Source organism: Cololabis saira, chromosome 15, assembly GCF_033807715.1.
Source record: "Cololabis saira isolate AMF1-May2022 chromosome 15, fColSai1.1, whole genome shotgun sequence".
Classification (NCBI taxonomy): domain Eukaryota; kingdom Metazoa; phylum Chordata; class Actinopteri; order Beloniformes; family Belonidae; genus Cololabis; species Cololabis saira.
In genome coordinates, this window is record NC_084601.1 from 14512931 (window position 1) to 14525104 (window position 12174).

Sequence of the window (12174 nt, forward strand, 5' to 3'; positions counted from 1 at the left end):
GTGATGTTGCTGATTTTGTGCACCAGGATCAAGGTGAATGACCAGATCGTGGAGGTGGATGGGACCAGTCTGGTTGGTGTCACTCAAAGCTTTGCTGCCTCCGTCCTCAGGAACACATCAGGAGTGGTTCGGTAAGAACTAGACACAATCAAACTCAGAGCGTTGTTTGTTGCTGACTAATAATCAGTTTGAGTTTGCTTTTTTGTCCCTTTTAAAAAGACATAAACTGATTCTGCGTGCGTAGTAAAACCTCATTAAGTTACAACAGGGTTCTGATACTACCCGTCATACTATGTGATTGAAAAATGTAATGTTGATGACCATAATGACAAAGTCAGCGAGTCACAATAGCAGGAGTTTTATTTAGTTGAAGAGTTTCCTCAGAGCTTGAGACGTGCAGGTTTGACTGAGCAGGGAAGTTTTTCAGGAAACACTCAGGCGCTGGTAGGATTTTAAAGTGCTTTTCTCGGCTCTGATCATTGACATCTGAGCAGACAGCAGCGAGCAGTGCGATTCTGAATTCACTCAAGTCCTGCTGTCATGTTGCAAAGTTTATAAAAATGTCCCCATAAGCCACCATTCTCAGTGTGAAGCACGCTGAGCAGCTTCTGGCTTGGGGTCTGCTGAGAGCATTTGGAAGTAACACCACACACACACACACACACACACACACACACGCACACGCACACTAACGCTGAAAGCATAGCAGTGCAGCTTTGATTTGGAAAGCTCAAGCTGTCCTTGGCAACTGCTTGCAATCTCGGCCTCCGACTGATTCTTCTCCTCGTTTTTTTCTTTGGTGTGGTTTAGTCTTTCTTCCTCCTCTGGTTTTTTTTTCAGCATTCTGTGATCGTCCACCTTTTCTCCTCTACCTAACTCTTCTCAATGTATTTACACGCCACACCTGTTGGTGTTAAATAATCCCAAAACACATCTTGAGTCATATTCTGGTAGGAGTGGACAGTGGAAACACAAACGGTTGCGTGGAGAGACATTGTTGGGGGTGAAGCTGGCAGCTGAAGTACGTCTGTTCATATCAGGACAGACTGCTGGTGCGGTAGATGCTGTTTGCTTAGCTAATATTGACAGTGAAGGTTTTCCACACACCAGGATGTGGCTGTATAGGCGAGGCAGCCTTGAACGAGATCCATCTGCCACCATTAAATAGAGTTTCAGCCAAGCTTTTTAACACTACATTTAATTTGTTTCTGAGGCGTAAGAACTTTTGAATCCAGCTAATAAACGTCTAGTCTTCGACAAGTTTGAACAAGCTTATAATGATGACTCTCACACAAGACTTGTTTTCACTCTTCCTGCCCCTCTCTTCTCTCTCTCACTCTTTCAATCTTCTCCATCATGTCTCACTCACTCCACACCCTCCCCCTCCTCCGCCTCCTCCACCTCCTCCTCTTTGATAAATCCTGCTCTCACTTATTCTGATCACCAGAGGTTTTGTGGCCAACTGTCCTAGATTTGCCATTTAGGCTAAATTTAACCCTGATTTTCTGCAGCAGACGATCTGGGTTTCACACAAAAGGCTCGCCTCACCACTCTGACTATAAAACCCAGTGATGTATAGCTCTGTCACGTATATATTGTTGAATTTGAAACACAGCATGCGTCATAGACAGTGGAATACTTCACTACATCGGTTAGTTTTCCAGTGGTGGTCTGCAAGAGCCACTGTCTCGGATGTTTCAAGCGTTTCTTTCTCCGACACACAAATAAATCACATTAATGGGTCATGCACAGACTTGATGCGATCGTGTGAAACATAAGCATGCAGGGCAGTGGGTCACAAGGACCAGGGTTGGGAAACAGTGGCATGGGGTTTCCTGCTTATTCAATAATCCTAAACAGACTAGGAGTGAAGTGCAGCTTGGCCGTTTAATGCTGCATTTCAATTGAACTTTTTCTTCTGACGGGATTTAAAGCTGCGGTATTAGCTGTTAATATTCAGACTAAAGGTTTGAGCTTTATTAACGGGAGCGGTGTTGCTGTCAACTAGACTCAAATATTGAAATCTGAACAGATCTGAGTTCACTGCTTTCTACACGTCGATATTTATTTATTTATTTATTTATTGTAGATACCCATTAGTCACGACCTCAGCAGCGACTATTCTTCTATTCTGTTAAAAATTACAATGCAATTTAAAAAAATTACACAAAAAACAATTAAAGAACAAATATAATATATACATTCACACATCTACCAAAGAAAAAAGAAAACCAGAACTATTATCCTACATGACAAAGAATGATGAATTAAAATATAACAAACATAAAATACATACAAAAGTAAACAAAAATAAAACATATATCAATATAGTAATGATGCCCTCACTCAGCAAACTAATTTGAAATTATACCAAAAAAGTATAAAGAAAATCAAACATTCATAACTCCTAACAGATTACAATTAACTGACAAAAACATTAGTCACATTCTACAACAACCTCTTTCTGCATTACAGCTCTTCTAAGTATTTTCTTAAAATCAACTGCATTGGAAATTAAAACTAAATGTTGTGGAAGTCTGTTCCAGTATGTGATTGCCCTGTACATCACAGTTTTTTTGAAGGCATCAGTTTTAGGTTTAGGCAGGTGAAAACACCTCTCTGATGTCTAGTGCCGTAGTTGTGACTATCACTAGCGAGCAACAGCTGAGAAGAGAGACTAGTAGGTTTACGTGACGTATAAATGTTTTTCAAAAATATAATAATGCTACAAACTAGTCTCTCACCGACTCTCATCCATGACAATTGATTGTGCATTTCTTCCACGCTATCAGACATGTTTGATCATATGAAGGTATAGAACTCTGTGAATATATGAATATGAACAAAACCTATCAAATGGCATAAAGCAGGACATTTTTCTTATTAACAGTCATTGATTACATGTACAGTGCCTTGCGAAAGTATTTGGCCCCCTTGAACTTTGTGACATTTCAGGCTTCAAACATAAAGATATAAAACTGCATTTTTTTGTGAAGAATCAACAACAAGTGGGACACAATCATGAAGTGGAACGAAATGTATTGGATATTTAAAACTTTTTTAACAAATAAAAAACTGAAAAAGTGGGCGTGCAAAATTATTCAGCCCCTTTACTTTCAGTGCAGCAAACTCTGTCCAGAAGTTCAGTGAGGATCTCTGAATGATCCAGTGTTGACCTAAATGACTAATGATGATAAATGGAATCCACCTGTGTGTAATCGCGTCTCCGTATAAATGCACCTGCACCGTGATCGTCTCAGAGGTCAGTTTAAAGCACAGAGAGCATCATGAAGAACAAGGAACACACCAGGCAGGTCCCAGATACTGTTGTGGAGAAGTTTAAAGCTGGATTTGGATACAAAAAAGTTTCCCAAGCTTTAAACATCCCAAGTATCACTGTGCAAGCGATAATATTGAAATGGAAGGAGTATCAGACCACTGCAAATCTACCAAGACCTGGCCATCCCTCTACACTTTCAGCTCATACAAGGAGAAGACTGATCAGAAATGCAGCCAAGATCACTCTGGATGAACTGCAGAGGTCAGAGGTCACCTACAGCTGAGGTGGGAGACTCTGTCCATACGACAACAATCAGTCGTATACTGCACAATTCTGGCCTTTATGGAAGAGTGGCAAGAAGAAAGCCATTTCTTAAAGATATCCATACAAAGTGTTGTTTAAAGTTTGCCACAAGCCACCTGGGAGACACAGCAAACATCTGGAAGAAGGTGCTCTGGTCAGATGAGACCAAAATCAAACTTTTTGGCAACAATGCAAGATGTTATGTTTGGCGTAAAAGCAACACAGCTCATCACCCTCAACACACCATCCCCACTGTCAAACATGGTGGTGGCAGCATCATGGTTTGGGCCTGCTTTTCTTCAGCAGGGACAGGGAAGATAGTTAAAATTGATGGGAAGATGGATGGAGCCAAATACAGGACCATTCTGGAAGAAAACCTGATGGAGTCTGCAATAGACCTGAGACTGGGACGGAGATTTATCTTCCAACAAGACAATGATCCAAAACATAAAGCAAAATCTACAATGGAACGGTTCACAAAAACATATCCAGGTGTTAGAATGGCCAAGTCAAAGTCCAGACCTGAATCCAATCGAGAATTTGTGGAAAGAACTGAAAACTGCTGTTCACAAATGCTCTCCATCCAACCTCACTGAGCTCGAGCTGTTTTGCAAGGAGGAATGGGCAAAAATTTCAGTCTCTCGATGTGCAAAACTGATAGAGACAAACCCCAAGCGACTTACAGCTGTAATCACAGCAAAAGGTGGCGCTACAAAGTATTAACTTAATAATGAATAATTTTGCACGCCCAATTTTTCAGTTTTTTATTTCTTAAAAAAGTTTGAAATATCCAATAAATTTCGTTCCACTTCATGATTGTGTCCCACTTGTTGTTGATTCTTCACAAAAAATTGCAGTTTTATATATTTATGTTTGAAGCCTGAAATGTGGCAAAAGGTCACAAAGTTCAAAGGTCACAAAGTTCAAAGGGGCCAAATACTTTTGCAAGGCACTGTAGCTTGATTCTTCCTCAAGTCGCAGACTTGAGTAAGATGATTTCTTTGGTCAATAAGGCTGCTTGAGTTTATTTTGAGTAGGTGACAAACACCATATCCTGCCCCGTAAACACCCGGGGAAAGCCACGTGTGACTTAACCCAAGGCAGAAATATTCCCCGGCTGAAGCTTTATTTAGCCCTGCTGGGATAATCTTTAGTAAAAACTACGGTACACAAATGTTTTAGGAAATTACAACTAAATATATCACCACCTATTATATTTGTTATATTTATATTGAATTACTTATTATGTAATAAATGAACAAATGCAGCGATGTTACTATAAATGTGTTACTACTACCATGTGTTACTATAATAGTGGTTACATTCATAGTGTTTCCTATGTGTACTATTGTTTTTAGTTAAGATTATCCAAACAATTTTATACAGAAAGACTCAAATGAAAAAGAAACCAGATATAATCTGTAAAGCCATCAAACTGTGAGATGATACAGTTAAAATAAGACTTTAGTAATCCACCAAATCTTTAGCTTAAATACATGTCTGCCATTTTTTTCTTTTTTTTAGTTTGATTATTTCAGATTATATTTAGTTGGTTTAAAAAGTGCATCAGTAGTTTTTGAGGTAATGCCTCACATATCTACAGAAAGATCTCGGGTGGAAGAATCCCATCAACGATGCCGTACAGTACAAAATCCTTTATCCTTCATTTTGAGAAATCAGAATTTAAAAACAAAGAATGAATTAAAAAAATTAAACTGCAAACATAAAAAAAGAAACATGGGACATAATGAAAATGAAACCAAAGTTAACTTTACCTCTTCAGCTTCATCTCAGTTAATTTAGCTTTTTGACTTTAGTTTTTATTTTATTATTTTATGAAAATCTTTAGTGAAGGGGATTTTTATTTTCACTTTTAGTTTCAGTTTCATTCTCAGTTTTTATTAACTATAATAACTCTGGTGTGCACCGATGCTGACGTACTCAAACACCTGCCAGCTAAAATGATGTGTCCTGCCGCCCCAGGAATGCAGACGCACCGCGAGAAAATCAAGATTAGCTTTGCGGTATACATCTTCCACGTCTTCCTGGATGTGGCTCTCATCCATCAGGATGACGTCCTGCAGCACCGGGATCATTTTCTGTACGCTTATCTCAGAGGTCTATTTCACCGCTAACTACAAAATGTTCAGTTTTATCTTGACAAATGCCTGCGCCAGCTTGTAAATTACGAGTTGTGATTTTATTAAATTGAGTAAATGAAGTAAATCAATACTGAAGGTGTCTACAGTTCAGTAAATCCAGCATCCCGGGAGGCTGTGTGAGAACAGGGGGAGGCAGGGAGCAGCCAAGACACACTCGGCTTGCATGTTTCCAGGTCATCTACTCCTCAGACCTCCCTGCTGTCCATCGGCTCGCTCAAGTATGAGACTTCGCTTACCCAGCGCCCACTCGCTCTTTGTGTGTGTGTGTGTTTGCATATATTTTTTCCCTCTCTGTCTGCATCCTGCCCTTCAGTTGTTCCTTCACATGTAGATCAAGCACTCTTCTCTGCTGGAGCATGAGCTCTTTTCTGCCTGGCCTTTAGAAATGTATAAAAGAGCTCAGGGGAATAGAATTCACTTGATTAGCTCCTATCTGGAATCCACTTCCTGCCTTTTCCATCGTGAACACTCACTTGCAAGCATACAGTAGATTGGCCTTCACACACACACACGCACGCACGCACGCACGCACGCACGCACGCACGCACGCACGCACGCACGCACGCACGCACGCACGCACGCACGCACGCACGCACGCACGCACGCACGCACGCACGCACGCACGCACGCACGCACGCACGCACGCACGCACGCACGCACGCACGCACGCACGCACGCACGCACGCACGCACGCACGCACGCACGCACGCACGCACACACACACACACACACACACACACACACACACACACACACACACACACACACACACACACACACACAATTACTGTTACCCTGCTGGCATTCATATTTCCCACGTTTCTGTGCTTAGATTTGTTTGTTGTATTTGGAGACGATGTTATTTTATCCTGACTCATGCAATGTTACAGCGTGGACAGAGGGACACATCTCTCTGCCCTCTTTTCTCTCTTTTTTGGTTTTGTTCTTTCTGTCCAGTTACCACTGGTCTTATTACCTGAGCAGACACGTACGGTACAAACACGTACACGATTTCCACTCGACGCTATCTGTATCTGGAGGAAATTGAATCCGGCGATAAAGGCTTATCAGCCCCCTCGTTTGTCCTACGTTTTGAATATAGTATTTCCTTTTGTCAGGTGCTACATGTAATTCAAGTAGTCAGAGGTCAATAGCTCGGAGGCACAGCATGTGGGTTTCACCGTTTAATTCCCTGCCAGGATAAAGGCGGGCCGCCCGGCCGAGCCGACTGGCTTTTCACATTATCATGCACATCCAGTCTCCCGGCTCTGCCCTGAAACGTCAGCAAATATAGTCGTCAGTGCTATGTGACTGAGGGCCACTGATGCTCCCACTCACGCTTGTGTGGTTGTTTCTCTAAATAAATACACAACACTGTCACTACACATGACTGTATGTGACTATGTGAGAGAATATGGCCAGATTCTGATGTACTAGCAGTGAAAAGTCAGCAAAAAACTATAATAAATGTTGATAATATTGTTCATTTCTCCTGTTTAGAGAGGATGTTTGCCTTTTTCGTCATAGAGTGAACTGGAGCTGCAGACAAATAGAATAAGAACTACGAGATTAAGATAAATGAGAGCTATGAAGTTGTGTATATTAAAATTTGTAATATTTTGTTAAAGCTCTTTTACTTCTTAATGCCGCTGCGTACCAGAGGAGCCAAACTGTCAGAGCACTCTGCAATATTCTGTTTTGAATTTTAATGCTTTAAAATTACATTTTTATCATCTGTACTTATAAAAGTTAATCCATTAAACCACAGTGTTCATGTTGTAGCTGTCAGGCAATCACCGAGTGGTCGACCCCACGCAGGCACTGCCAGAGCTGTTTATGACTGGAGCATGTCGTTACAGGTTCGTGATTGGCCGAGAGCGTCCAGGCCAGCAAAGCGAGGTGGCCACCCTCATCCAGCAGACCCTGGAGCAGGAGAGGAGACAAAGAGAGCTGTTAGAACAGCAGTACGCACACTACGATGCTGACGATGACGAGGTAATGGCGACTCACGGCACCAGCCGGTCTAGAAGATGCTACATTCCTTCAAGTGCTGTAAAAGAATATGCACACGTGTATGAGATTATCATGGCACGGAGCTTAAAACGGTGCCCCACACAGTCATACAGTATGAGTAACACTGTAGGGTGTAAGAACAGCATTATCATGGCCTAATAAAGCTGAAATGCTTTAGTGGAAAAATGATGCTCCTAGTTGTCGCTTAATGTAAATCAGCTGCTTTCTCACGACAGCTGACTGGAGGTTTTAGCTTATTTACCTCATAAAGCTGAGTGACATTAGGCTCTTCTGCTAACACAACAAACTGTCTCTGTCACAGCCACACACACACCCACACACACCCACACACACCCACACAGCCGCACACACACCCACACACACCCACACACCCCCACACAGCCCCACACACACACACACTAAGAGGATGCCATGAGAGCTGCATCACTCAGCATTTCCTTCTCCGATTCTGCTGCGTGCTCACAGCACATTTAATCCACCACACACTGGTTTCATAGCCGTGCAACTCACGCCATCCGTGGATGCGAGCCATATTACCAAACTCACACTGTCTGTGCACATGACATAATGCACTGTAGTAACACCGAGAAGAGCGCATCTTTACTTGCAGAAGGAGGAAAACAGTAATCCTGCTGGAATTTACACTCAAGCATCATTACTTGCATTATTTTAATGAAGACTTTCTGAAATTGAGGCTCTGCTTGTGTGAATTAAGCTTGCTCAGGCCTCAACAGACTCCTGTCAGGCTCTGGATGCTGATAAAAGAATTTCCATAATTACACCAATGGACACAGATGACACTAATAAGTTTGGATAAAGCAGAAGAGATCAAGATATTACTGTTCATGCAAGAACTCTTTCTTAATTTGCTGTATTGCTGCACTTATTATTATTTTACAATTTTAATATACCATTAAAGAATAATATACAATTAGGGATACAATTTAAAAAAAAAATAAAAAATAAATAAATAAATAAATAAATAAATATATATATATATATATATATATATATATATATATATATATATATATATATATATATATATATATATATATATATATATATATCTTTATAAATAGGAGTCCTTGCTGTAGGTTCCAGCTGACTTTAAAACTACTCTTGTGATCTGTGAGTAAAGAGTCCATGAGTCGATGGATTGTATTAGAAACGCTGATAAGGAGAAACATTTACAAAAACCACAACAAAGGCATGGAGCATTAACAAGGGCTCATCAATATTAATATGTTCATAAATAACACAAAGAGTGTACAGTGGGTTGGTGGGTCATTGTGGAGCTGCACAGCTCAGAGACGGAGAGCTCTGGTCGGGATCCCAGAGGAATGAGTGCTGCCTCGCCTCCCAACTGATCAGACCGTGTCGTCTTCAGCTGCAGGCCCATGCTGATCCAACACTTATTCATGCACATCTGTCACTATTATTCTGACTTTCTATCATGCAATAAACTGAAAAAGATATGCACATTTATTTGAAATAACTTATTTTGTGGTTCAAATTACAGCAGTGATTTTACTAATCATTTAATGTTGTGTGTTTATTATATCAAGTCATTTATTGGTAAACTACCGGAACAAGAAGAACAAATAAAAACGTATAGAAATATAATTCACGAAGCGAAGACAGCGGGATGTTAAGACACAAAGTATGACGTTGCTGCCGTTGTTCATGTCATCAATTAAAGTATTAAACTAATTTAATAACCGATCTGATGCTAAAAGTTTATGCAATTTTCATCATCGTCATCAAAGAAATCACACTATAAAACATATTTTATGAAATGATCCAGTTGTTATTCATGTCCATAGTTGAATTGCTAATTAAAAGTGTGATAGTTGTCAAACTAGGTGTCTAATTAGGTGTCTAAAATACAGATTATATTGTTCGTGTGTAAACGGATGATGATGGCAAAAGCAAAGTAAAGTCAACCTCAGCCATGAACAATCCCCACATCTGTAATTGTCAACGGCGGTAGCAGATTTCTTCTCTCATGGCCACATTTTACACATCCATTCATGAAATTATACGTCTAAGCTACAGTTAGTTGGAGGTAAATCTTTAGAAATAAATGTCTTGCACAGTCATGAAAATATCTTAGGCTTCAAGAGGAAAAGTTCAAGATACTGAGGGAGAGATGGATAAAAGAGATGTGTTGCTCCTCGTACCCCTTGTCTTCCAACACTGTTTTTGTGTTGTAATAACTACACAAAATAAGGATTGAATCCCCTGAGAATACTTTTTTCTTTCATATGATCAATTTTCAAGTCCTCCTTCAGTAAGTGGGACCTTAATATAGGATAATAGTACCATGGCAACAAGCAAGCCTGTTTTGGAAATAGTACCGAAATGTTGGCTTTGCATGCAAGCGCTGTCATCTGAGTGGGAGATAGAGGGAGGTAAGTGTGGAAAGAGTGAGAGATGGGAAGAAAAATAGAGGCCAGAATAAGGAGAATAGAAGTGGGACTCTGAAGACACAGAAGTATTTACGTGCATGAGCGATAAAGTCGGGGGAGCAGGCAGCTATGGAAACACGGTATATGATGGATTGTAGTGCATCAAGAGAGACGGGGGAGGCTTTGGTGTTTTCAGGGAGTAGCACCATTTCAGATGCTCAGCTCTATTCTTAAGCAGTTCATACTTCCAAATATCTCTAAATATGAGTGTTACTCAAAGAAAAAACATTATTGACAACATAAATGTTAAACTACTTTTCTGATCTGATTGCTCCTCAGAGCTTGAAACTATAATACTATATGGTTTCTTGTGACTTTTATCATCCAGAGAGATGATGACTATTGGAAACCCAACATACAGAGCTGTCAGCACAGCCTGTACTGGGGTTTATTTTTACCGGTAGGTTCCTAAAGCTTATCAGCTCACCAAACTGTCAAATGCTTTGCGAAGTTTGGGGAAAACCAGGTGGGCTGTTGAGATCTTATGTAATAGGTGGTGTTAAAATAGCATTACTTATGTGAAGAGTCTGTCGGCAGGAGAATAAAAAGAGCTTTCGGGTGGTGCTTGACAAGCAAAATGGAGTATGGGAGTGCGATGTGATGGGCTGTGACTAGTGTAGCTTTGGAAGAGGCGGGCAAATGCACTTCCAGGAAGTAAGAGGTGATAAATAAAAAAAGAAAATACTGCAGATGGAAACTTTGATGTCTTCTGTTTCGTCTGATGGGACTGAGTCGTCATTGACGAGGACATGTTTTGGCCATCTTTGGTCTGTTGTTCCTCCAGGTTTGATTTAAAGAATTTGAAATCGAATTAAATGACCACATCTGTTAAATCATGTTACCATAAAGTTCCCCTGTTAGTTAATTTAGGAAGAAAAAAACCATCTCACTGATTTATATGCTTTGACAGCTGCAGACTTAAGTTACTGACTTTCAGTTTTCTCTTGAAGCAGACGGGAGAATATGCCACAGACGACGAGGAGACGGGAACGGCGGTGGCAGGTGATGAGAAAAGCATCGAGGTGTTTGACTTGCCAGAGAACGAAGACATCTTGTCTCCTTCAGAATTAGATGCCACTAAACTCTACCAGAAGTTCAGAGAGGTAAACGCAGTCGCTTCATCCGGCAGTTTAATCCCAGAAATAAATATATCAAGACATCCGATGGGAACCTGCTAACGTGGTTCCCATGAACTCACCAGAATAACTCACCACAGGAAACATGTCATTGAATTTAACAACAAAAGTCAGCAACACAATATCATACATCACCTCTGCTCAAGATCTGCTTATCCTGGCAGACTCCTAATCTGGGTGATAAGAGCTGGTGAAACTGACGCATTACTGCTAATTATCATGTTTGGTTGAAGCCCCCCAGACAATGACGAGGAGCTTCACGGCTGCATTTCCACCAGTGTGCGTCTGGTCTTGGTAACTTTTCTTCTCTCTCTGAAAACAGAAGCCAGCCTGTTGAACCTTGAGTAGTAAAATTGAACTCAGCACAGAAAACTACAGCAGCGAAGTGGAACATTAATTTACTGACAACTAACTCAGTTGAGCTTTTAATGCTGCTGAGAGACTGGTCACATTGATTGATCACTACTGTTACACTATGGTGCTTCTGTTGAGTTCCACAGTAGATCTATAACACATTTATTAAGTGACTTTTGCAGCCGATATCCAGTTTAAATAAAGAGTCTTGTTGCAGGGTATATATGCTGATATATGATTCCAGTTACTGTTTCTTATGTATGACCTTTGAGTTAACGTGTTTGTATTTGTAGCCATGCCAGAATCTAGTGCTCAGGCTTTTCTTTTTCTTTTTGGGCCCTTGTTTTCTCATATTATCTCTCTTCTTCTATATTATATTTTTTCTGCCCATCTCCTTGTTTTTTTGCCGTTTTTTTTTTCTTTTTTTTTAAATG

The 12174-nt window shown here is 40.5% G+C and overlaps 1 protein-coding gene across 7 annotated transcripts in view; it reads left to right on the forward strand.

Annotated features, from left to right (window-relative positions):
• Positions 1 to 12174, forward strand: part of ppp1r9a (protein phosphatase 1, regulatory subunit 9A) — a 58209-nt gene that overhangs the window by 32258 nt on the left and 13777 nt on the right. For 4 of the 7 annotated variants that reach the window (XM_061742681.1, XM_061742680.1, XM_061742683.1 and 1 more), the window contains exons 5-7: positions 27 to 131; positions 7605 to 7740; positions 11201 to 11353. In XM_061742681.1, the coding sequence (XP_061598665.1) occupies positions 27 to 131; positions 7605 to 7740; positions 11201 to 11353 (394 nt within the window). The remainder of the gene's footprint in view (positions 1 to 26; positions 132 to 7604; positions 7741 to 11200; positions 11354 to 12174) is intronic. The other 3 variants (XM_061742682.1, XM_061742686.1, XM_061742685.1) reach the window with 1 other exon arrangement.